A 27,429-nucleotide genomic window follows, 5' to 3' on the forward strand; every position below is an offset into this window, starting at 1 on the left:
TTGGACTTGCTGTTACCCCAGCTACTGCTCGACACAGAACACACAGGATTGGGCTGTAATTACAGCAGGAGGCAAGTCCTTTCACATCCCTGCGCTTCGAGTTTCCCCAACAATGAAATGGGAATCGTGGTTCAAACGCACCGAGTATTTTTCATCCAAATGGCTTTTAAAGGAAAAGCTGGCTTTTCAATCATATAACATTTTCTTTGGAAAGTGTGTAGGACCGACAATAATTACTTAGAAAAAAATCAAAGGGAAAGTTGAGACAATTCCACCTCAAATTGAGAACTGCAGAATACTCTGAAATCAGCTGGAGGATGGAAAAGGCATGCAAGGCAGCTTTAGAAAATGTAGCAGAAATCGTCCCGCAAGAAAAGTAAAATATAATTGTTTAGATGCTCGAAGATCTATTACCGTCTACCTCTGCCAGTACACAGCAAGATCAACGGCTAAACTTTTCCTCCCAGACAGTGTCCCCATCTCAGCTGAGTATCTTGGAAGATCCCTCCCATCTAAGGTTACTTTGGGTTGGTGCAAACATGTGCTTAACCCCCTGGAGAACCACATCTGGAAAGGACACCTGCAGCACATGGACATCTCCATGCAGAACAAAACCAGGCGCAGCCGCACAGGCTCCTGACTGCAAAAGGAGATGCAGGTTTGGGCAACTGTTTTCAGGGCAAACATGACAGTGCTCTCATCTCCTGGAATAACCCTTCTGATTGAGAAAGGCTTGGATCCCAGTTTTCCCACGTCTGACTAAGCGCTCCGGCCGGTCAGCCACGACGCAGGCACCAAGCACTATCACCGCTGGCTCATAAAACCAAGGGATGCTCTTCTTCCACGGCAAGAAAATAACCTACGTTCAGCAAACTCTTCCAGGCTGCTATTCCCAGGTTAACAGAAGCAGATGAGCAGCTCAACCCAGAGGGGTGGAATCTGGGGATGGGTCCTACCTACAAAACATCCAGCTGAGTCCCCTTCCCTCTCTGCCTTAGCATGGGGTGAGTTTGTGAGTGCACCTCACTTAATCTTGAGTGCATTTTCCCTCTTGGGAACACTGTTAGGGCCTGGATGTTGCTTCCTGGTACTTCACTCCCAGATGCTACGACGACACTATTTGAAACATCCATCCCCTTTTGCAGATGTGGCCATTTACCCTGCAAGCTCCCAGCACACATATATAAAAGGAACGGACCAGGGGACAAGGTCAGAGCTATCTGTTACAGCAAGATAACAGCAGTCATTACAGACATCCTCAATTTCGCCAGCACGTATTGACTCAGAGGAGCATTTAGGAGAAAAATCACGTCAAAAGCAGTTTATTCAGCAGAACTCCAGTCCCCAAAAACAAAGGTAGGGCTGTGAAATCTGTCTGAACACAAGCAGTTCTAGAAATCCCTCCTGGCCTGGAGATATCCCCCTTGATAAAGGCAGTGATCTGGGTCAGGAGCGTGGAGAAAGATGGATGTCGTTCAGCTGGAGTGTTGCAACCTCCTGCAGATAAAACCTCTAGGGAGAGACTCCAGAAATAACTAGAATGGCAAGCTGCCAAGTTTGGGGTAGATTTGGGTCCTTTTTCATAGTCAATGACTTCAAACTCCTTGATCTTAAAGGAGCGTGATGCAGAGATTTTTTTTTAATTTATTTTCTTAAAATAGATTAAAAAAAAATCACAAAGGAAGACAAGAATGACTCCAATGGTTTTTAAAAAAAAAAAAAAAAAAAAAATCAATCTCCAAACCTAACTTTATTTCCCTTTTAAATCAACAGCAGTGCTATTATTTCTGCCAGCAAAAGGTTTCAGGTTAACGGCACGGATACTGAGCCCCTCTGTGATGAGAAAGGCAGATTTTGCAAAGCAGTCTCTTGCCCTTCGGAAAACAGAATTGCAGACCGTAACGTCTTGCCCACAGGCCACCAAAAGAGCAGAACGATGGTACATGTTTTTCTGCCAGCCCACATAGCAACTTGAGGTGATATCTTCCATATTTCATTAACGCTGCACTGAGCCAAGTGATCTCCTCTTCCAATGCTAGCCACAAAGCCATGACTGAAACACTGACATATATACAAAATAACTTTCTTCTCTCCACCACTTTCTTCCCCCAAAGGTGAGAATGAATTTGGTCCAAAAATAAGTTTAGTTTAGCATGCTGATGGATAAAAGATTGCCACAGGGAAAAGCAGGAATAGAGTCAAAAGACCATTTAGCTAAGACTCTTCGGGTAAAAGCAGTATGTGGGAAAACATGAACATCTATGATAAATAGCCCTGAACTGTTGCCTCCAGGCCCAAGCTGGCTCCCAGAGATCCATCCTGAGTGCGACCTGTGCTGAAAACACAGCATGGACACCCTCAACTTGCTTGTCTGCAGAGCCAGCATCGTTACGGCTGATTTATTAACGCAATCTCACAGCCACATCATGTCCCAAGCCAGTCCAGGTATCTAATCCTGCAGAAGGGTTTATCTGCAAAGAGATAAATGGTTTAAGGAGGGCAAAGAGCAGATTTCCTACTCTGAATCCGTGTGAGCAACACAAACTCCTGCAGAAATGGGTACACTTGAAGAAATCAGTTATTAGTAGCCCACATCCTTTGACAGAGCATGTCTCAGCTGGTCTCCAAATCAATCAGCTCAGTGAGTGTCAAGATGCTATTATAGGTATTACATACATATTAATCCAGGCAGCTTGAAGAAGATCTCTACAGACTGCCAACAGAAAATCCATCAAAGTAACAGGATCTCATTAGTGCTGAAAGAGACACATGATTTATCTTCATGGGTACATCTTCAAGACATATCACTTTGCTGCACAGAGCCAGGCAAGTTACTAGATCGGTCTGGTAACAGCTAATTTAGCTGCATCATTGCTTTAGCACAGGGCTCCACATGCTCTGCAGCACTTATGTTCCCAACACTTGTTCAGAGCATGTTTAGTGCATCTGCTTGGTGCTGCATTGTGCTATGCAGAGAGCCTTCACAAAACTAAACAGCCAAGGTAATTTCTAATAATTTTTAGCACACAGGAAGACGTGATAAAATTAACAATAAAATTAACAGCAAAATGGCAAAAAACAAAGTTAAGGGGAAAAATAGAAAGGATGAGAAAAGTGCCATTCAACCATTTGTGTTATATGCAAACAATTAGGGAAGAACTGCTACAATAATTTTATTGTTTGCGTGAAACTGGCAGTATAGTGAAGAAAACAGCTATTTAATTTTTCTTTTATTTGGGCAGTTTAGTGTTAGCCAGACCATTCATTCAAAACATTATGTGCCTGCTGTCCTCACTCACCATGAATATCTATCTGAATAAGCTACTATTGACAGTGACCCCAAATACCTTCCACAGCAAGCCCCCTACAGCTCTGGTACAGAGAAGAGGAAGGTATGGAGGAACACAGGGAATAACACACTCGGGGTTTGCCCTCTAAACTATGTAAGTCTCCATATAATACCACCACATGAACATGAAGACAAGATGAAAGACGGGGAATCTCTCTGTAGCAGAATATCCCCTCCAGTACCATCCAGTTTCCACAAGTACTGATCTTACTATTACAAGTTTTTTCAGAAATTGTGGAAACTACTACAATCAATTCCTATAAAATAAATTCAAATTGATGGGAATGTCTTGCTCTGGCCTCCTCCTAAAGCCTCTTCTGTTCTTCACTACGCTGTTAGAGAACCGAACCAGACAATTTTATTACCAGCTCCTTAAGTGATTGATAGTATTTCCTAATAATTACTCACGTAGCAGTAACAACAAAATTGTAGTGCTTGGGAGAAATAGCAGTCACTGAATACATTCGGGCTGCCTAACAGAAATTCAGCTATTCTCTTGGCATCACAGAGGTGGAGAGAGTCACAGTTCCTGGAAGATAAGGTACATATGATGACACATTATTTGAAACAACCTCCTATCACTGGAGTATCTTCACAAATAGCCTTGACGTGTCTTAAAGGAAAAAAAAATAAAGCAGGCTTGAACTCTAACATCCAAAGGCATAAGAGAACAAAGGAATGGCGTTTTCCTGGTTCTTCAGCCTCCTCTACAGCACAGCAAAACCCTCGAAGAGACAGAGCTCAGAGTGTGCTTCAGAGAGCCCATTTTCCTGCCAGCTCCAAAATATCCTCGCCAGTCTTTAAATATTTCACAACTACAGTACTTGGAGCTACTGTAATGATTGAAGTGCTTTTTAAAGTGACATTTTTTGCCATTAGAGAATAGAAACCATTATAACTATTATCTTCCTGAAGAAGTACCCCCCGCAACCACAACTACTAGACAGATGAAACTTTTGCAATGCTTAGAAGAAACACTTTGAAGCGACGATACAAACACAGGCAGCCCTGCACTGAAAATGTGTCCTGCAACAGAACTGCCACTTGATGGCAGTGCACAGCATCGATCTTTGCACAGAACAATTAATCACGGTTTATTTTATTTTCCACTTATGCACAATATGGCATTGCTTTATTGAGCAAGGCAGAGAACAAACATTTGCAGAGACTGCATGCAGCACAACCTTCAGAAGCAGACAGGAGGCACTGCAGGTAGAGCCCAGGAGATTTGAGCGTTTATTTGAAAACATCATGCCTTCATCAAATCGACATCTTCATAACCACTACTCTCACATCAGCTTTGCTGTCAGAACCGCCTCTAGTCCAACAAACTGACTGTCAGCACTTCGTTACAGAAAATAAAGTGGGGACATGTTTCTTGATTGGTAAGATGGGAAATTTGTTTGGTCATTCTAAAGGTAACATAAGAACATTTATAAACTCTCTATATAAATACATTCCACAGAGGAAGAGTAGTTGAAGAGTATTTTCATCCTCTTAAACACCAAGTCCTGATCTCCATTGCTCATTCCTCCTGAGAGGAGGGGAGGCAACAGTATCAGTCAACACTGGGGATGGGACGCAATCTCTTAGCGTCTTTCCAGATATTAACCAGCTCATTGGCTATCACAAGAAATAAAACCCCCTAAATTCAGAGCCTAAGAGGTATTTGTCATTTCACCCAGTTTTAATAAATCTCTTAGTGTGACAATGTAAGGATTCCTTTTGCAGTTTCAGAAAACAGACTGAAGCAATCTAAGAGCTCCCCAAAAGAGGGGACCGTTGTCTCCTCTGCTTTCCCACCCCTACCTTGTACCAGCTCTGGCATCTTTCTTCTGGAAGTTGTAATATTTAAAGTTCACAGGTAATGCTGCAAAGCAGCGGTGACTTAAGGGCAGAATTTCAGACAAGTGCTCCAGACTTTAAGCTAGTCCATTTATTGTTTACCAGCACATTCACACCCACAAAACAGGATCACAGAAAAAAAGATCAAATAGATAATTATGGGAGGAGGACCTGCAACCCAAATCACCAGCATCTTCAGTTTCAGATAATATGGAAGAAGCATTGAGAAGGGGCCTCTCAGCTGCAATTATAATCAATGGCTCATCCTGGAGGAAGGCGATGCTGATGGTCAGGAGGCCTCTTCTGACTTCTCCAGTCAAGGCTGCCTTCAGTAAATGCACAAAAGTGACCATTTCACAAGAAGTCCTATACTAACATTGCACAGATCTCTCGAGCTAGCGAACACCTCACTTAAGAGGAGCAGGCCAAGCAAACAGCCTCGTGATAACCAATCTGTGCAACCTAAAGTCTTCATTTAGGTACCCAGGAACTGGGAAGCAGCAGGCAGCTTGCCAGAGCAGGGTGCAGAGCTCAGGTGGCAGCTGCCAGACACCTATTTCAACAGAAGAGATGACTTCTTGCATGACGTAGACCAGAATTTGGGAAGTGGAAGATGAAAAGAATCTGGATCAAGGACCTAAGTAACAAAAACTTAAAAGATGAGGTCAAGCACAGTTTAGTGGGAAACTATTTTGCCTGCAGAATGAAAGCAGAACCAGACAAGTTGCAATGTGCTCCTCTCAAAAAAATCAGTTTATTCAGGCGCCCCAACCAACTTTCTTAAAACCAACCAAGAAGCAGGTTCTTCCACAAGCAACACAAGCAAATATTTTATTTGTAAAAGGTGCTCAGAAGCCTTCCACTCATTCATAATTCAAAGACATTTTGAAGGTGGGGCAGAAAACTACTTTGTCATTAAGAAGAAATCAAGTACCCAACAAATAAAAGACAAGAGGTTTATCAGATCCTCTCAGCACAGAGCTGAACTTAACATCAAGGCTGGTTCTCCTCTTGCCTAAGGACCTCAAGAGAAAGTAAGACAGGGCTTCTGTATAGTGATTTTCGTGAGAAATCCCCACATCAAAAGCATGCAAGGTATGTTCTACTTTTTCTGCTGGACTGATCTCAGATATTCAGGCATCCCAGTGGCCTTTGTCACCATAGATGCCACTAAGCAAACAAATTCAGCGTTAGTAGATAAGTAACTAAACCATACCTGCCAACCTCATGCCAACATTCTACTGTAGGATTATGAAGGTATTTCATTTTGTCCTTTTGTCTCTTTGGTAGGGATTTCTGAAGATCATTAATTATCTAGCACACAATAGTGCACAAGTCACACCTGAGATGGTTTCAGCCATGGTGACAACCCAGCTGCCAGGCAGGCACGCCTGCACAACACCTTGCTGCACTCACGGACACGGGGAACCACGGTGCTTGGGACAGACACTGCTGCCACAAGCTCTCTGTATCGTGAACTTTTTTCTTTAATCCTTTAATATTTATTCAAAAGAGGGTTTTTTCTTAAAACATGAACATCAGAGTTTATTGCAGTTGTTTTTCTCAGGAATACACAGTGCACTTCAGTAGGGCATCATTCTGTGTGAAATATGTAAGTGGGAGAAAAATATTATAAGCATTATCCTTTTCATCCCATTATAAATTAAACCAGGACACACTGGGAAATCTACAGGAGTAGTTCATTCATTAACAGAAGAGAGGACCTACTGTACCCAAAACCCAGGTTATATTAAGAGAGGGTCAATGCATTCTTTCTGAGGCTTTTGAAGTTCATACTTCATTAAGTTGCATGGCATTTTGGCTTGGAAGTGGGAGCTCTCATCTCTATCAAAACTCTCCTTGAGAAACTCTGCAGGTTACACAGCTCATAAGTGGCAGTTTATACAAGAGACTCCATCCACAGACCTGATTAAAGACCAAAGTCAGTGGGAGCATTTTTATCAATTGTTTGCCCTCCCATGCAATCACCAGTTATGACACATTTGGGTTTGTCACTCCAAATAACGTGGGCACACCTTAGACAAACCATGCAGAGGAGGAGTGCTGTGATTTAAAACAAGTTTGTTCCTTTTAATCAAAAAGGAAAAAGGAAAAAAGCTTGCAGCGATACATAACCCTTCTCCAGCTGCTGATCTTTTCCATTTCACACCCACTGATCATTATCACCATGAAAAAACATTCTTGTCTTAAAGGCAGATCTGAGGTTGTAGCCTTGGTAGTAATCAAGAGAAGATGACACTTAATGCTTCCCAACTCATCCCCTGCATGTCACTCCAGTTCTGTTCCAAATACTGCTGTCAGGTTATTCTTCTAAAAAAAAACAACATTGATTTCAGAGTGTCAGGAGATGCGAGTGTGTCAGAAGAATAATCAATAACGTTACAAAGATCCCATAGCTAGCAGAGGCTGAAATCGGAAGCCATGCAGGTCACTTTTGAAGTAAGATTTTCAGGACACTGTATGCAGCTGACTTGATCATTCACTCACATGCACTCTATATTTATTGAAGTTTGGTTAGAAATAAGGACGCAGCTTGTGATCCTTGATCCTTCTGCAATTAAATCTCCTGCTGAATACTCTGCTGGATTCTCAATTAATAAATACATTCATAAAAAGGTCAACACTTCACCTTTACAAAGCTCTTTCCCTTTTTCTTTCTCTTTCCTGGATGTTAGCAAGTTTAAGCTGAGTGACTAATTTAAATTATTTCATTTATAAACAGAGAACTTAATGAATCACAACAATAAAAAGGGTCACATAATAATAAACCTCCATTGTTTAGAGCAATGTTAATCCTTTTTTTCCTAGCCGCATACTCCTTGATGATCTGGATATTCCAATAACATATTGACAATAGCTAGGAAGTACCTTACAATACTCAAGTTGAAATTTTGACTTTGTTGGTAGAGAGATACAACTTTTATAAAAGGGTGATGATCAGTGAGGTCACTGCAAGTATTTAACAAAAACAAACAAAAGTGAAGCTCCTAACTTCCCACCTCCCATCAACCAAAGACGTCTGCAACCCTCCCATTCCACCTGAGCCCTGCCAGCAAACAGAACGATTCAGTCCTTCAGCTTTGAGACCCTGGGCTTCCCGAGCACAAAGCCCCAGGCAGATCAGAAATAAGGTTTGAAACACTGTCCTTCATCTACTACACTGTGCTCAACAGAGTTCCCATATCGGTGGGACAGCACTGAAATACAAGACGGATGTAGGTAAAACCAGTTTGGGATTTAATCCAGCATCTGTGCATCAATAGAGATGTTCCTGACTACAGTTTGAGGCAGGCAACCAAAGAACTGTCCAGCCACAAGAACGTCTTTTTTTGCACATCCTGCAGTAAAATGCACCTGAAGAAATCAATGTATATTAAGGACCTTGTATTACAGAATAACCCCTTTTGCACAGAATATCCATAGTTGCACCAAAGACTATGTAAAGCGTGATCAATATAATTACACACTGGAAAGAAGACAACCCATGAGAGCAGCAGCAACAGAAATCAGGTACACTCAATCCAGCCAAGTGACAGTTGCTTTTTTGTAACCTTAACCTGTGCTAGTGAAAAAGCTGGGAGACGAAGCTTGTTCTCTGTTAAAACCCTCCCCATGCTATGCTGATTACGGCTCTGGAGACCAGCTCTGCATTGAAGTCAAGCTTGTATCACAAAGTTTAAGACCACTGCTGTAATATGGAGAACTCGAACCTTCATCAGCACAGTTTTACGTGAACCACAGACAACCTTGTCAATGACTTCCCCACTCTACTACCCCACTTCTTCAGAACATCACTGCTGGCAGCAAGACAGCAGCTCATGTTAGTAACCCATCGAGATACCTGTGGAAGGAGGAAGTGGGTTTGAACATCTTTAGTTCAAATTCACACCACAATATTAAGCCACAGACCCTGCAAAGTAACACCGCCTTCTTTTATAAAGGCAATTCGTGTTGACAGTGGTATAGATGGGATAGCTGCTTGACCTACAGCCTGTTTAAGCACCGGCATTAACGGTATCGCACTGCAGTGAACCTTCCCCATGCTATACTGAGGAACGCTTTGCTGCCCTATCTCTCCTGGCACGAGCTCCTCTGCCCCATGACTGCACTGCTGTGAGCGGCGCCAAGCTCCGGGGCCAGGAGAGCTCGTTAAACAGCGTTAAGGGCAGGTAACGAACAGCTCTGGGTGAAAGGTACAACGCTCCTGCGGGGACCAACTGAACGAGCCAGGGGCCGTCTGTTTGCAGAGGAAAGGCTGAGCTCTTGTCCCAGCCCAAACCTGCAGCAATATAATGCTTAGCTCTGGTTCCTGGCAACCTCATTAACCAGCAAACGATCAGGCAATGCTTAAATGGGATAGACTTATTTAATCACAAAAACACGATACTCATTATTACAACAGGATGTGTTTTCCACCTTATCTCTTAATCTTTACACTTACAAAGGCCAGTAGTCTCATTGTTACAGGCTGTGATCTCCCAGTGGTCACAAGCTCTGCAGAGGCAGGACAGCTGATTTTTACAGAGGAGGCAAATAAAAGTCCATGCAGCCAAAAGAAGGTACCAAGAAGGATGCAGCAGGTGGTCTTCTCTCTATTTATGTACACTGACTTGAATAATACAGGAATCTCTATCCCTCTATTAGTGCATATGTGGACGCACCATCTTTTCCATCACCCGCAAAACTTCGGTCCCAAGTACACCGGACATCTCAGGTTCCCAAAACACTTTTCGTAATGGTAAGGTATTAATCTGGGCAACCTGGTAATTATCAGATAGGATAAAATGTGCTCTAGCTCTCTAATTGGCTTCCAGGAACTGAACTGGAGACGTTTTTACTTTCTCCTTCTAAAAGGAGCTCAGTAATGCTGCTGCTGATAAAAACAACTACCAAATGGAGCTTTCAGGATGAAACTCTAATAAACAAAATTTAGCAGCCTTGGATCTAAGCTATTGGCTTAAAAGAGGAAGAGCGTAAAGGATGCAATGCAAAGGTGTCAAGAACAAAAGGGTGAAATTTGGGGGAAGCAATTTTTCCTGAGAGTAGACAAACGTAGAGAGATCCCCTGACATATCTGTACTGCATGTTATTTCCAGTCATTTACTTCACAGGAATTAAATTCCTTATGGAGAAATTCACAGGATACTGTTCTCAGTTATTTGAAAACAAGCTCAAGGAGCCTATACACGGAAAAGAGAGTCAACATCACTTTGAAGAAGGAACCTGCTGAGGTTTGGTGTTCACCTACCAATGGCCAGGCCACAAGACTGTTGTGTCTGCCTTTTGAAGAATAAAAATACCAGGAAGATCCATTTTTCTTTATCTTCTGCCCACACCTAACAACTCTCAGATGAGCTGACCTGTCAGTTAACAACATGTGGAAAACAAAACTGATCTTAAAATGTACAAAGCATTTATACTGAGAGCAAACAGGAAGACTAAATATTAAATTTTCAAGATCCTTGAGTTTCTCTTTTTGCCGCCCCTCTGCCTCTTCCTTAAGCTACCAAAATTTGTTTGTTTTGAAAGGGAGCTGATTTGGTTACACATCTGGCCGGAGGAGGAGAAAGACAGAAAAGGGAGTCACTGATGTATTAATAATGTTGTCATCAACTTCTTTGCATTGCAAAGAAACACTATACTGAGTGCCATACAATCATTATTTTACACCGGGCTACATTTGACCTCAGCCCAGTCCTCCTCACTATCACGTGAGTTGAGGACTTGTAAGTATGCCACTCCAGTATTTCATATTAAATACAAACCCACACAAAACGGTGGGAAAATAAACTAAGTCAGAAGATAAGACTGGGAAAACTAAGTCTCCAGATTAGTTAAGTCATACACTGTTCAAAAGACGTAACGATAATTTTATCCTGCTTTCTACCATTCATGTGTTTCTACCACAGCATCTACATCATATATTTGCACATAAGTGTCATTCTCTTTCAATGTGTCCTAAGTTTAAATTAAGTTTCTTCAAAGTCAAGGTGCATTCAGTAGGCTTGTGATTTAACAAATTTCAGGCAACATCTACAGAATATGATGGCGTACTCCAGGAAAGCCATTCTCCCAAAGTCACATCACACTACGTAGTGTTAATCTTGCTTCAAGCACAAGACTTAGTACAGTAAGTAGAGAATAAATTCCAATACAAGCTTCCAGCTGGTAATTAAAAGCAGGCAAAATTTAAAAGCTTGCATGGCATTAAAGGTCAGTGTGATCCATTATTTACAACACACAACACTTTCCAAGGTACAGGTCTATCACCAGCCGTGAACATTTCTCCTTCCTTCCCCTTAAAAGCCACAATTGCAAGCAATTTTCCCTCCATATTTTCCACCCTTGCATCCAGTTCTTCCCGTGTTAGCAAGGTCTGTGGGTAGGACCATAAGCACAGGACGGCTTCATCAACTAACCTGCTCTGGGCATGGCAAGGCAATATGGAAAATAAGGAGTCACAAACCTGGCTGGCAGCTTTGGCACAAATTTAACACACATGCATACACCCCCACAAATCCAGGTCGAATTTGACAGTCCCCATGTTCTGCAACAAAGCTGCTATTCAAGAGCGAGAGGAAGCTTGTTCCTTATTAATGTAGCCATCGAGGTTACAAGCTTCCAGGAGGCTGACGTAAACCATTCCCTGCTGCAGCACTCACAGCACAGCCGAGCCGTTCACTGCTTCCAGTTCCTCCCTGCCACGTGTAAAACTCCGACCAGAAAAATATTATCACAGTGGGCAAGCACCGCACACCGGGATGCCCTGTTTTCCACACAAGCAACTTCTTCTTAGGGCCTCTCCACACATCAAGTCGCAAGAGCACAGCCATGTGCTCGAGCATGCTTTTGGGAGGAAAAAAATAAAAGCAGGGGGATGCATGGTGACAGCATTACAACACGTCTCAAAACTCCTTTAATATTGTCTGCTGGAAAGACAGAGGAGCTCTGTGACTTACCTGAGAGTTACCACCGAGCATTTCCCATTCAACGAATACAAATAAGGCCTTTGGGGAGCAAAGAAAAAAGGAGCAGCATCTCCAAAAAGGGTGGAGGGAAGCATTTTGTGTGAATAGCAAGAAAGGAAAAAACTGTTTAAATTTTGTACTCACATATAATGGAGCTTGCTGTGGATTAAGTTTCATGACCTCAGAACACTGAAACAAAAAAGAAAAGACAAATTTAAGACATTTTTTATAAAATTTTAAGTACTTCTTCATACGCTGCAGAACGTTAAACTTCCAAAGCTGTATTAGCACCCCTACATTATTTTTTCCAGTAGTCACTTTTACACAACAATTTGCTATTTTCTCTCTTTCAGATCAAAAAGGATCTCATTTTTTTTTATTTACGCTCACATTAAGGAAAGACAACTCTAAAATGATTTGTAGAGCAAAGCGCTCATCTGAACCGTCGGCAGTGTTGGCACTGAGGATATCCCAAGTGAAACTCGCTTCCTCTTCACGTCCGTCCCAGTTCATCTTTCCTCCTAGCAACCTTCATGTCGTATCTGCTTTTTATGACAATTATCAACCCTTAATTGCTGTCTGTCCACGCTTTCCCCGCTCCCACCCAAAAAATGTTTGTAAAGATTTGTAGTTCTCTCTGCAGCTGGAGAAGACCAATTACTCTGGCAAATACTACCTTGCCCAGGTTACTTTGGTGCCTTTTTTTTTCCCCTCCCTTTTCTTGAAATGTTCAAGAAACATTTCAAAACTGTTTAAAAATCAAACCATCAAAAATGCTCCTTGCAAAACTGAGGGAAAACTTCCAGAATAGACAATGCTCACGATTCTGCATCAGCATTTTTCGTAGTCAAAAACTACCATTACTCATCCTACCAAGGTGATTTTAGTCAAGAAAATTTCCTCTTTCAGGTCTGCCCCTGGAATTTCTATATAACCTGGTGAAAGTTATTTGTACTGAGCTTCGAATCGGTTGAATCAGAATTTCACTTGCATTAGTTTCTCCATTGCAGTAAAAAATATTCACCCTAAACGAAAGCTGTAAGTTTTCATTTAATGTGTGTATTAAGCAGTCCAGGATCCTAAGATGAAGGAATGCAAAACAATTAAAAATGGAATTTCTGCTGTTGCTCATATCTGCAGTACTGGTAATGCTCTGCAAATACTTCAAACCCTTTTTAAAAAGGGATGAAATACCACTCTGCTTTTCACACAGAAAACACAGGATCTTGTTCATACTTCGTTCCCTTCCAAATCCCAGTTTGCCGTTAGTGAGACAGAAATTAAACCACAGCCTAAGTTTTCTTAGCTGATTCCAGCTATCCTTGCTCCCTCACACGCTCTCCTTATTTTACAAAGAAGTGGTTTTGTACCGGTTGCTTTAAAATGTCTGAACTACCTGCCAAGCTTGCTCACCAAAACACAGCCCCTCTGCAAAAGGTCTTCCGAGGCAGCCAGGAGACGAATATGTTGCAATAGTTTTAAATCTAGTCAAATTCATACCTATTTTCAACCTCAAGATTCCCCTTCCAACAGCAAGAATGCCTCAAAATGGTTATGTTTGATAGTTTTCCCTGTATTTTCAGCTCTTACAAAGACTGACTTACTCGTGAAAATAGGGGACTAGTAGCACTAGCTATCATTTGGGCAGCCGAGCTCCAAAAACAGCTCTGCAAGCAATCCTCACTTCTGCCCTACGACATGCTCCTGCTATTCCAGTCCTACTGAGGGCTCAAAAAGAAAAGAAAAAAAAGAAACAAAACCAAAAAATGCACAAACCCTGCCAATCTCCCTCATGACCTATCTGAGCCCCTCTCTCCTATTCTGAATGTGGGCATCTTGAACAGGGGTACCAAAACATTATCCAGCTGAGAGCATTTATTGTATCTTATGGAAATTAAACCATGGTTGGAAAAAGTCCCTTTTAAGCCCACTTCACATTTGGATTTTTACAAAGTCTCATTGCAATAGACCAATTCCCTCAGGAAGCAAAATTAAGACCTGTAGTCTAACACAGCAATTTGGTAGTATTTGGATATGACTTTTAAAAAAAATATTACAACACAGAATCAAAACAGTTGTGTCTCAGATGATTATGTTTAAAGAGAGTTAATATAAAGCATCGTTTTCTCACCACATCTTTTCAAGTCTTGACAAGTAACTGAACAACTTTTCTTTTTGCTGATAAAAGATACAGTGTGATACACCTTCAAAGACAAGGAATCTATACTTTTGCATTTACATCAACTATGAGGACTACTCCTTATCCCCAAAATTCAGCCATCATTCTACACTAGCAATATTACTACTGGCCTTCTATAGGATAAGGTGCAAGTTAAAGGATGTCACGTGAAAAATTCAGGAAAACAGAACACGACAGGCTTGTATTTGCCCAAGACACCACAGGCAATACACATATTCTACTCCTCAAGTTTCTCTCTGCTCCCAAATAATTAGTTTTTTTAATTTTTATCACCTATTTCAGTTTCTCAGGAGTTTGCTCTGAGGAAAGGAAATTATTCTAACATATTCAAATACACTCCTCCCTCCTTTGTTATCTAACAGCTTCACCTCTTCCCTATCACGGTTCACAGGTATGTTACTGTCACTCTTGCCGTTAACCACAGTAACTTCTGTGATCTGAAAGCAAGTTACATCTGCGTTCACTCAAAAAGCAAAATTAACAAGCGCACACTCACAGGGAGGTCACACCTGGATTTCAACCACAGCTGTTTGCTTTGCTTCGGCAAACCCACGGGGCACCAGCCAGCTTCTCACACTCAGTAGGGTATTCTCACCACTGCCTCATCCCTCCTGCTCCACTTTGTTTGCTCTACCCAGTCATCAAGCCACGCTTTCTAAAAAGACCCATCCAAAGCCTCGTGAAATAAGGAGGAAGGCCCTAAGTGCAAGGCTGGGGCATGCACCTAATCCCAAAAAGCAGTAGCAGGATCTAGACTGTTATATTTTCCCCTCCCTGATGTAGGTTTGAGAAGCTGAGAGGTGTCGACAGGAAGAATCGGGTATCTACGCTGGACCTCGTCTCCTTTCTTATTGACTGCTTCACTGGTGCTTTAGCCTACCCTTTTCAGCAAAGCCATGGAGGGACCTGTATTACACCAAAACAAATGCTTCTTTATTTGACATCTGGGTTGCAATGCCATAGGACTGATCAGCTGTGAGCCCCCTCCCCGCTTTCACCATTTTTGTACAAGATGCCATTCCAGCACCTGCCACCAACACCCATCACACCTTTATAAAAAGGAGAAACCACAGTTCATGTGCTCCATCACAAGGTCTACTCTGCCGGGTTTATCCAAAGTGAGAAGCTGTTATGTTACGCATCACGCTTGATACATTCAAGACATTTTAGCTGAAAGTCGCAATGTGCAAACACTGCCCAAGCTCCTTTGATGAAGTTTTTCATCAGTCCTTTTTTATGGAGCAGACAATGTGAGTATTACTAAGAACGCTCCTTTTAAGACCATTGGTGGAAACCAGTAAAAAGAGCTTTCCTGGGCTGTCTAGCTCAAACAGGCTGCACTGAAGGTATCAAAGATCTGTACAAAACATCAGCCGCAAAAGAGCATGCCCTCAACGGAGCATTTAGGTTCCTGTAATTCAAGGCATAAAATGAGATGGCATCCTCTGATCTTTGCCATCCGACGGAAGTGCAGACCATTTTGTCCTGCTCCATCACCTTCCTGGCAGATGCCTGATAGCAGCTGAGTAGGGAGAGAAATGGGAAAGAGGAGAAAGACATGAACAGATCAGGAAAGGATGGGCTGGCATTACAAACTCTCACTGGGTAACCTCTCTCTGTGGTAGGGTTGGTTTTGGCTGTAATGAAAGTGCCACAAGTCACAGAGTCCTAAAAAAGTAAATACTTGATGTGTAAGGAAGTGAGAATATTGACGCTTCTCATCAAGGAAAAAAGGGGAGGCCTATGAGTTCAAACTCACGACCAGTTTTTGTTGGGTTTTTTTGGCAAGAGAAGTGCACAACAGCAGCGAAATAAGGTGATGCTGCTGAACACTTGGTCTTGTCAAACACAAAAACAAAAATCTTGAAAATACTTCCTGCAGGAAGATTTTTTTCCCCCCTCTTATCTTACTAGTTGGCCCTTACATCAGTAACTTAAAATGAGTTCTCATTTCATAATACACGTCAGTCCAATTTTTCAAAGGATGCAAACTTAGTTTGCAAGGAGACAGGCAGGTTTGGAAGATATTTTATTTTATCTTGTTAGGAAGTGCTTTGGCAAAAACATATGAGAAAAACTGAGTGACAGATAACCCTGAATGACTACTCTGCGTCAGCAAAGGACTAAATTTAGGTTTCTAGACAAGTGAACTTCTCCAACCAGTGGGTAGGCAGGGAGCAGCCTCTGAAAAACTTTAAAAAAAACTTTAATACAGTAAGAAAAGGGAAAACAAAAGAAAGAACATACTGGTCATAATCAAACCAAGATTCATAAGGACCCTAATATAGTCAATTAGTAAGGTGGACTACTTTAAGTGTAAAAATAAGGAAAAAAAAAAAGAAAAAAAAAGATAAAAAAGGCTAAACTGTGTTTTCTCCTATATTAAAGGAGCACATCCTTCCAGTTGTTGCCTGCTCTGAGCCCCAGAAAGCAATTTCTATCTTTTGGGGCAGGTAGCACTTGCTCTATCAGGTAACGCAGACTGCAGAGAGAATACCTGGCCCTACTGCGAGATCTATAGGACTGCACGTGAACTGCCTTGAAAGCCAAACTAACAAGAATAGGCAAATATAAATCCCACCTCCCTTGGCCAGCTCCCAGCTGGGCACAAGAAGTCATGCTATGGGCACCCTCGTGGCAGCCAGCAGATTCTGCTCCAGCAGCAGTTGCCTGTACTTAAAACATTCATATTATTTCTTGCAAATAGCTGAATCTTTTGAATTTCAGCATCTGGGAGGTTTATCACATGCTCTACAGCCATCCAGACACTTATCTTGCAATGTTTCTGGAACTGGATTAGGTTTTTCCCCTTAGAATAACACAGTGAAATCCCTTGCTTTTGCAAATTTGAAAGTAGGACATCAAATAAAAGTCCAGGTTCAAGCTCTTAAAAGCAACAGTGGTTTTAGACATTATAAAGATCTGCATAGGTCAATAAAATTGAAAGCTACTGAAGTCTTCTCAAAATGGGATGGATACCTTTCTGCTCTGTTGAGCATTAAAGAATTAATACAGTGAGTTGTATTAAAGTCTCTTCTAGAGAACTTCAGTGTTATTTTGCACAAAGTTTCACGGACGAGGACAAATGACTATGCTTGATTTCTCTGGGTATGGTAACATCTGAGAGGGAAAGAGAGGGGGGAGAAAAAAAAAAAAAAAGGCATTTATTTGCTTTACTGTGGTTCCCAAAACCTCAGCCAGGATTAAGGCTCCATTGGTTACGTGCTGTAAAAATGTCAATGCAAACAAAGTTTCTGCCCTGAAGAGTTTACAAACAAGTACAGGCAGTGGGAAGGGATACAAACACCAAGTGCCTAAGCAATAAATCCTCTTCATCCACTATTCCCAGCTACCATTTAATTTAACCTTAATTAGTTGGCTTATTTCTTATAGGCATCCCAGACAAAGTATGTCTCGAGGACAAATCTGAAAGTGAGGCCAATGGTCCTCCAGATCAACCCAGCCCGCGCACAAGCAGTAATGCTGAAGGTCTTTGAGCACCACATAGCTAGGAGCTGCCAAAATGGCTTTTCGATTTTCCCATCGCGCCCCGTTCCGGCTTGCTCTTTTTGGCAGTAAGCTTACATCAAACGCCGGTTTCACCTCCCAGTTTGTGTATGCTTCCCAGCATCCACTCCTCACTGCTTTGCTCCACGAGGAAGTATATAAGAAAGAAAACATTGCGCTACTCTCAAGACCTTAGCCTCAGAGTAGTCTGTTTAGGGATTTTTTATTTTTTTAATCAGAAAGGAGAGCTACAGGATGGGCAGAAACCAGAATGACCACTCACCTCCAACAACCGACCAGAGGTGCAACAAGCAGGAGGACGAGGGACATTTTATCCATGTGGTATGGTATGTCTGGGAAAGCCTACCTACCCCTTTCCCTCTCCCTCATACACTAAAAACGCTTCAGTTTTAAGTGTTTTGAGTTTTTTCAAGCTTTTCAAGTCCAATTTTAAGGTTTTTTTTAGGTAAACTTCAGTTTTAGATATACTTTAGGTTTAAGCTTTGCTGAACCTTACCTGAATCTCAGCGCTTGACTTTTTTTTTTTCCTTTTCATTTTAGCATTTGATTTTAGAAACAATGATCTGTATTTGCAAAGCTTTAACCATGCACTCCCAGCTGTACAAAAAAACAATCTTAGCCATAAAGAGCTTGTGGTTGCGGGCAGGAAAGAACAGCCAAAAAACACACAAAGAATCTGATGAAGTTACAGGTCGCATGGAAAGCATTCGAATAGATAAGCACAAACGCAGAGAAAGCAGGATGGCTTTCCAGCTGTAAGGGGGACTGCGTCACAGCATCGCCAGGCTGAAAGGCAAAGGAGGATTTTTTTTTTTTTTTTTTTTAAATGTGACAGAATTTATTTTGTACAAAACCATTCTCTAGCACTGGTTTGTAAGGACTTCAGTCCTTGAAAGGACTGAACTTTGTGACTTCAGGGCTCTGGAGTAACACTTCACCAGGTAGTCCAAACTACATATATCCCATAGAAATTAGAGAGGCACTACTTATGCTGGTTATCTGTAAGAGCGTAAGCCATAAACAGACTTTCTTTTGTACTGTAACATTGCCACCAATATATATACCCACAGTGGGACAACCTGCATTATAGCCAATCCTCATATCCTCATCCTTTAGACAAACAACCCATAAGCTGTAAAAGAGTTTAAAGAAATCCAAGGATTTCCAGGGAGCACACATCCACCCCCTTTGGCTGGGCTGCATCGCTTCCTTCTATATGGCTGCACTACAAAAATAAAATCAAGCTTCCAAAAACACATCACTTCTCATTCAACAAAGCACAGTGTCCTCAAGGGCACTCCCCCACACTCTGGTTTCACAAAATGTTAATTTATGAAGTGCTTAGAAGTATCGGGAGGATTGAGTTTCAGGAACTAAAGTGCTCCTGCTCTAAACTATACAAGATAAATAAAGATAGGGAAACAGCAAGTGGGGGGACCAAAGAGAAGACCAAGTGGCCATACACAGATGAATTCCTGCTGGAGCCACGAATTTCATGCAGAGAGAACTAAAATAGCAACCTCTTTCACAAGTTTATTGTTCTCTCCTAGTACCAAGGGAATTACTGAGCTGGAATATTCCCCTTTTTTAAGAGTGGTATATGACATTACTGCGTTGTATTACCCATCACCAGTCTCCTCGCTTTTTTGTTATAACACGATTATTTGAAAAAAGGCCTTTCTTGGTTTGGGGGTTTGATTTTTTTTTCCCTTTTCTTTTTTTACCTATAGCAGAAAGTCTGAAAATGGAAAGAAACAATGACTTGAGGGTTTTTTTATTACTTACACTTTCTTGTTTGGCGTTTTTCCTGGGTATCTTCCTACAAAGTTCAGATCTGCAATAACTTACTCTCACCCTGTGGTGTTGGGCGAGACACAGGTTTCCTCACACACTGTCCCAACAAGCTTCACTCATGCTGAATGCACTCCAGAACTCACCATTCATACAATGAACGAGCTTTCTGATCGGTGTATTAATGCCCTCTCCTTAACATCCATGTGAAAGGAGACTAAAAAAATCCAGGTCAATACCTACAAACAGCTTTGGCAGGAGAAATAAACCCATAACCCAGTTCTTCAATGATATGCATGGAGAAATTTGTATAGAGTAGCTGCAATCACAGTGACTAAAATAAACCTTAAGACAGAAGATGACCGTATGTCCTTCCAGGCATCACACTACTAAATGCAGAACGACTTTCCCTGTAGCTATACTAATGCATAATTTTACATATCTGGTCAGAAATAGGAGGCTGGAGGAATTAGGAGGAATAACCCATCCAAGGTTATTTTGCAGAGGCATAGGAAAGTGATACCACCAGCAAAAGCCATCGACTGTGGAAAGGAGAAGAGGTGAAGAAACAAGAAACCACACTTCAAACGTGTGGCAGCAAACAAGTTACCAGCATATTGCAGCATTGTGTTTACTATCACAGCTGAGCTTAAAACTAAAAAAAACCCAGATATTTGTGTACAATCATTTGAATTTATGTTACTTGCTGAAGGTTATGTTTTGTCACTAAATGCATTGCTTAAAAAAATGTATCTATATCCCTCATGCAGCATTTCCACAGGTGATACTGCTTCCCAGCTGTGCCCTGTCTGCAAACAAAACCATATGCTACCATTCAATTACAAATACACAGCAGTTTCTTTGGCTGTGAGCAATGGAAAGGAGGTTTAAAGGCATTTTGTGTTGGCCTGGCTCTACCGTCACTCGCCTCCAAAGGCGCGGAGGTAACCCAGCAAGCCACCCTTGGGAAAACCAGACTCACGCAGATTGTTTTCACAGCAAGGAAAAGAAAAGAAACTTCACGACGCCCTTCTCCCCCTAGAAAAAATTGAAAAAGAACATGCTAAATTGCAAAATCAGCCTAAAATCCTGTCTGTTTTTCTTTTAATGGTGTTGGAAACCTCAGTACCATGGCCTTCACATACAACAGCCCACCAAACAGAAGTCAGGGAGTTGCTACAGCTGAACAACTTGCAGGTTACGCCACAGCAGAGGGGCCGGGAGCCTAGCTGGAACGCAAGCTAACAGAGTGTCGCTGATTTAATTGACTGATGATTTAATAAAATGCTCTGGATATAGATTAACTCGCTTTGCTTAATGTAGCTGAGCTTCCTGGCAGCAGGAGCTGGCCCAGCACTGTTCCTGGGCTGGGAGCTGGGCTGCCTAGGGGCTGCACCCACCGCCACTCTGGGGTCACCCACACTCCAGCCAACCCCCCCGGCCACGCCACTTCCCTTCCCCAAATTTATCCCATTATCCTTGCCAAAATAATGAAGCTTGAGACAAAGCTAAGGTACAGGCTAGCATATACGCACACGCATAAAAAAATAAGCTTAAGCTTTTTTCATGCTATAGTAAGTTCCTTACCCAGCTCTGCCAGCCCTGTCTTACTCCAGGGATGAATACCTGGCCAAATACCCGTAGCCTTAGGACTAAGTTTCTTCTTTTGCACCATTTCAATCTCGTAATTGTCAAAAAATCATTTAATGGATTACTTAATTCCTACCCAAAGCCTGGAAAGAGATGAAGCAGTGTAGGGTTAATAAAAGCAGCGCCGTTCCTCATGCCTAGCAGAGGAAGGCAGCAATCTCTCTCAAATGTGCACATCTGGTTTCCCTGCTCCCACCTCTTCACCCATTAGTAAGATATAAAAAACAAACCCACAAAACTTAAATCACAGCAGCTATCACTCTACAGTCCATATGCCCAATTTCAAATAAAGAAAGATACAGTAAAAGTTGGAAAAACAGAGAGTAAAAGGATTATTAGCTAGCTCTAATTATACAAACTGATCTCATCCTCTTGTCATAAGCCTCTTTCCTGTGTCCGGAATCTATTTGTGCAACATAAAGACCAGCCTTTTGTAAATGTCCAAGGGTCATCAACCCAGGGTGATTAATTTCCCATTTTACAATACACACATACTGTCAACCAATTCACTTGTAATAAGATATGACCCTACCCTCGCTTGTCAATTTTTTTCCTTTAAAATATTAGTAATGGCAAACAATATTGAAGATACCAATTTGTAAAATCCAAACAATGTTTCAAAAGGAGCTATCGTGCTGCTATAATAAAATAAAAATCGCAGACCACATCTTCAGTTCAAGTAGCTACATCCTAATAAAGTTAAGAACTAACAGTCGACTTTAATTCAAGTGCAGCATGTACACAAAAGCACACATATGTTTATACTCAAATTAAGTCCTCCAACAGGTTCTGGGGTAGCTGTTTCACGTATGCATGAGACATTTATCTCAGGCTCAAATATTAACCTCCAGAAATCCTCAGCAGACATTCTAGATGCCTCTTCAAATGAGTAAAATCCAGTTTATACCTTCCAATACACTTTGTAGTTCGAATACACATTTTGGCAGTAAATTGTGGGGAAGTTCTCAACAATAACCAGCTCACATTTGTAAGAGCGATTATTGACTTTGGGTGCTTAACTAGGAACTTCTTGAAAAGCCCCAATTTTCAAAGGACAAGTAAAACCAGAATTTTCTGCAGAATTGGGGTCCATCCCAAAGGGTATCAAGCTGGGCAGCCGAAGCAGAAGCATCATGAAAGTTGCTAGTTACCTTTGAAAGCAAAGATGCATTACATGGGACCGACAGTGCCTCCGGACACTCAGCACCAGGTGAGGAACAGTGGGGAAGGACTTGGGGAGTATTTCACCCAAATATATAAAAGGACAAACACTATGGATAGTTGTCATCAGCACTGAAATGCCTGCAGCCTTACCTACACGGTGGGAGAGAGCAAAGCCTCTAACTATTGATTCCAACAACTCTTGACTATAGCATGTGTCCTAAAAACAGCTTTCTCCCCCTTACTATTCTCCTGACTCTCAAAGCTGTGTTATTTTAGCAACTACGTTGAGCAATGATGGTTTCAGCAAAAGAAACAAAACCCCCAAGCCCTAGAGCTGAATGATAAGACCCTCCTCTCTCTGTGTCCCACAAGCCACAGCACTTGTACTGCGTTCCCAAAAATGCAGGCCTGGAGTAGAAAACAACTCATGAGGCCCAAAGCACCATGCATGTTTTTATGCTGACAAATACTATTAAATATTTCCTAGCATGTGCAAACCAGGTAGTTATCCAATGCATATTTTAATAAGTGCATGCACCAACCTTAACTGCTAAAGCCACAGGTAAGAGTTAGAAAAACTGGCATCAAGACCAAGATCCAAGAGACACCTCCGCACTCATTTTGGTCAGAGCAGCTTCGGTACCCAGTGTTTTAATGTGGTTTTCCTCTCTGAAGAATACAGAGTCACTTTTCCCTTTAGGCTCCCTTTTGCAAATGCTCCCGCTCTGCAGCTCTAGGCATCGCAGACTTACTCAGGGAAAGCCTGGTTGGCAATTTTTTCCAGAAGAGGAAAACTTCATCAGAAACTTCAGGTTTCCTACTGGAGAATCTGTGCTAACCCCACTCCCTGTGGCACAGCACAACTGCACCTGCCACTGCAAAATTAAGAACTGTTTCTTCCTAAGTGCTCCTTTTCTTTCAACTCACAAAACTATGGGAAAATTATTCTCCTCTAACAAATACTTTATTTAGGTAGTCACAGAATATGCTCGTTTTCTTGGAGCATCCCTTCCAAGCCATGACAGTCTCAAAAAATGCACATCATTCACCCAGTGAGTGCAATGATGGAGTCACTTGGTACCATATCCTCACAGAGGAAAAATTAGAGCTGCAGCTCTGTTCCCAGAACACTGTATTACATTACACATCCAGGGAATGCCCCACAAAAAGTAAAACCCCAAGCAACAGAAAGTATCACATCTCTAAAACAGACAAGAAAGAAAACTCATTCAAACCTGATTTTTAAATTAATTAAAATATCAAATAATAAAAATCCAAATAAGCATAGATTCTACCTAATTCCACTACCCCACCTTCTGGGTTCGAGCCTTTCTGCAGCTAGCTCACACCCAAAAAAGCAAACTTTGCAAACAGACACCCCATTTCACACATGAAATCATTTCTTTCAACTGCCTTTACAAAGTGGCCTTTCAGAGCGGTCCCTCAGGAACCAAACGGGTTAAGTGCCCACAGGACCCAGCCTCCCCAGTAAATCATTTATTACCCCAGCTCGGGGACAAGCAGCTATGCAGAACCAAGAGCCCACGCTGTGCAGCTGTTCGCCAGCCAGGCAACTCTCTGCAATTATGTTATAACGCAGGATTAAGCTTGGGGAGTGGAAATAGGTCCCTTTATTACTGGGGTTTGGGGTTTTTTTCAAGTTATGCAGCTATTTTAAATGTTACAGAGCTCATTAACGTGAAGTTCATTAAGCAGTAACCACTGTATGAATGAAATAAAAAGATTACCATTATAAGCACAATTATGGAAATACTAGACCAGCAGGCAAAAAAAGGAACGGGTATGAGAATGCTGCTCCTAAACTCCAGTTTAGCTTTTTTTTTCCCCCAGATCCTTCAGAGGAGGCACACCCAGAAATCAGACGTGATGCAGAAGCTGGTTCCCAGGCAGGAGGTCAGGTGAGAAGCTCTCACTGCCTGTGCTGGGGCTACCTGGAGATTTCTCTGCTGCTGCTGTGCAAGGAAGAAGTCATCCCTTGGGTGACCCATGGGAAGGGTCTGGCATCTTCTGCAGCAGCAAGCACTGCTCGCTGCAAGCTCACCACGCTCCAGAAATCAGCAGCAAGTTAAGAAACTAATGCCAAATCAAGCCACAGATTGCTTCTCTTACATGGCAACTGGTGTTGTGCATTCCTCCTTTGAACATGGCCCCATACATTTGGCTAATGAGCATCAACGTTCATGATGAATTTGGAGACCAGCTCTCAGCAAGCCACGTATTCATTCCCAATAAAGCAGGTTTCATCCATAATTTTGCCAAAGACTTCATTTCTTTCTTAAGCTCTGAAAATAGGCATAATTCCCCTGCCCAACCTCACTGAAAAAAGGAAACCCAAATAATTACAATAAATATTTGTCTCTCTACAGTAACTGCAGTTTATGATTAATCCACCCAGCTGTTGCTACAGCTCAGTAATGCCAAATGATTTGGACCCAGTATCGTTAAAGCGCTGGTCTTCTCAGGCAAGACCATGGAAAATGTGAGACACTGCAAAACGTAAACAGGTTAGAGACAGCGGGAGGAGAAAAGAGGCAGCTTGCAGTGGTTTTCCTTCCTCCCTTCCTCCCTCGACAGAGCTCAAACATGGCAAGCACCCATTTCCAAGCAAGGCTCTCACAGTTTCTTTGCTTCAGGCTAACGGTTTTTGCAAATTCAAGTCTTTTTGGAGAGAATGGGTGTAACTCCATGAGTCAGAACAGCTACTGTCAGTATTGTAATAACCATATATTCGCTTTTAGGTCAGATCCATCCCCTGATCTGGTTCACCACACCAAGAAGCTGGTGTTAACAGAAAAACAAACCCAGAAGCCTCAACGCCGTGACCGCTCCAGGACAGACGGCCATCGTGCCAACCAGGAGCCGTGTCCAACTGGCAGCCAGCGGGACCCGAGCCCCATGGACCTGAGCTCTGATCCTGACCAGCTTCCACAGAAATCCTCAGGCTGTAACCACATGCCTGCCTTGAGGACATGAAAGTCTTATCTTAAAATAATGGGGAAAAAACAGCTGATGCTCTAAGTGTTAAGTGCTATTTTACACCATGGCATATGTTTGATGTAAAGGCTAAGACCACACACCCCTTTCCTTTTATTTTTTGCTTCCAGTGCAAAGAAGTTGTATTTTATGGCAAAATAACTTGTCGAATTTACTTGTAACATGTGCTTTGATATTAGCATCCCCTCCTGCTGTCAAGCAGGTAAGCTGGGCAAACCCATTCCCCCAAACTCCTCGCCTCAACCCTTGCTTGTACCTGAAAGAGCTGCCAAAACATTTAACCTTACTTTAACTGCATGAAGCAGTACAGGTGGCTCCAAGATGTGCTTCAGGTCGTTCCCACACTGAGCGGGGAGGAGCAGGGCAGGTCACGACACTCAGCTCCTGGAAGAAAGGGAAGAAGAAGGAGTCATCAGATGCAAGGGACAGCACGGCTGCTGGGGGTCCCAACACCCAAACCAGCATCGCAACACCTTCACTGAGGGGGATGGAAACCATCCTCTACCTTGCTAGCCACAGGGGAGGCATGCGTTGCCTCCCGTGGTAGTCCCATGTGGTGACCCACCCCAGGCTTCCATGAGCACACATGGGGCAATGACCACACAAAGTATAGGGCTATATATAGACCCACATGGGCATCCGGCACCATCTAAGAATAATTGTGCTGCTGCGTTGTATTGGCTACTGTCCTGCTATTTAGTTTATCCCCAAAGCCGTTGATCTGCTGTCCATCACCGTATCCCAAACCTCTAAGCTGGCCTTAAGTCCTTTACACCCATCTTAAACACAACCCCTCCAGGACAGACTTCATCAAACTAATTGTAAACTCCCTTACGGCAAGGTATTTGAAAAGGAACAAAAGCGCCAAAAGTAGATGATGGCAGGTGATGGCCAGCAGATGAAGCCCAAATATACTAGTAAGTCTCTGCCAAACCCTTCTGGGTTGTCTGCACTTTTCCACAGGCTGATTTCCTGCTCTGGGGCAAAATCTACTCAACAGATTCATCCACAGGGATCAATCTGGTCTACTGAGCACACCTGGAAAGAGCAGTTAAAGTGGATTAAATGTCAAAAGGAGAAAAAGCCCGGGTTGGGCTTTAGCTTATTAAATGCTGTGTGGGAGATTTTATTAGCTAAATCAAAGTCATCAGGGCACCTCAGGCCATCATTTGGTTACCACACCAGGAAAGGTTGTGGCTACACACACATCCCAAACGCAAGCACGACACACCGACTGCCTCCTCCTGTTTTACCAGATAGAGGAGACTCTGCCCCTGCGCTCTCCCCGTTGGGAAAGCATCCATCATCAGGGAATCTCACAGCCTGAGCCAACCTGCCGAGTTCAAAGTGCAATTACAAGCACAGAAGTAACAATGGCAAAACTAGTTACTGGCTGGGAAATCAATTGTATTGTGTGAATTAGCTGGGGAACGTACAACACTGGAAGATAATGCATTGCACAACAAATCTCACTCATTCATCGACACAAGAACAGCATCACCTGAACACCTCAATGTCATTTTTACACAATGTTTTCTTAAGATTTATTGCTAAGTCTCTTTTATCCATTCTGCTGGTGGGTTCCTGCTGAGAAATGAGGAGAGTGTTTTGCAAGGCACTACAGGGTACTGCATGCTAAAAGGCATTTTACTACAAATATATATTTATTTAAACATAGACCAAATTGGAAAAAAAAAAAGTTTGCCCTCTTGTTCCTCTTAAAGTGTCAGGACTGTGCATGAATTTCTTGATTGCGGTGTCACACATTTCTGAATTATATTCTTATGGCAAACTACTGGAGCTGAAAGAGGAATTAACCTGAACTCTGAAATCCCAGTCAAGAGCACGCAAACCCTCTTTGGATTCATTAACCAGTAAAAACCATCCTCGCAGTCACA

At 42.3% G+C, this 27,429-nt stretch overlaps 1 protein-coding gene across 6 annotated transcripts in view; it reads right to left on the reverse strand.

Annotated features, from left to right (window-relative positions):
- Nucleotides 1-27,429, reverse strand: part of AKAP13 (A-kinase anchoring protein 13) — a 228,407-nt gene that overhangs the window by 148,844 nt on the left and 52,134 nt on the right. For all 6 annotated transcript variants that reach the window (XM_076347955.1, XM_076347960.1, XM_076347959.1 and 3 more), the window contains exons 3-4: nucleotides 25,819-25,915; nucleotides 12,328-12,372 (exon numbers count right to left, since the gene is read on the reverse strand). In XM_076347955.1, coding sequence (XP_076204070.1) covers nucleotides 12,328-12,360 — 33 coding nt within the window. In that variant the 5' untranslated portion in view covers nucleotides 12,361-12,372; nucleotides 25,819-25,915. The remainder of the gene's footprint in view (nucleotides 1-12,327; nucleotides 12,373-25,818; nucleotides 25,916-27,429) is intronic.

The sequence above is a fragment of the Aptenodytes patagonicus genome, chromosome 10 (assembly GCF_965638725.1).
Source record: "Aptenodytes patagonicus chromosome 10, bAptPat1.pri.cur, whole genome shotgun sequence".
NCBI classification, from domain to species: Eukaryota; Metazoa; Chordata; class Aves; order Sphenisciformes; family Spheniscidae; genus Aptenodytes; species Aptenodytes patagonicus.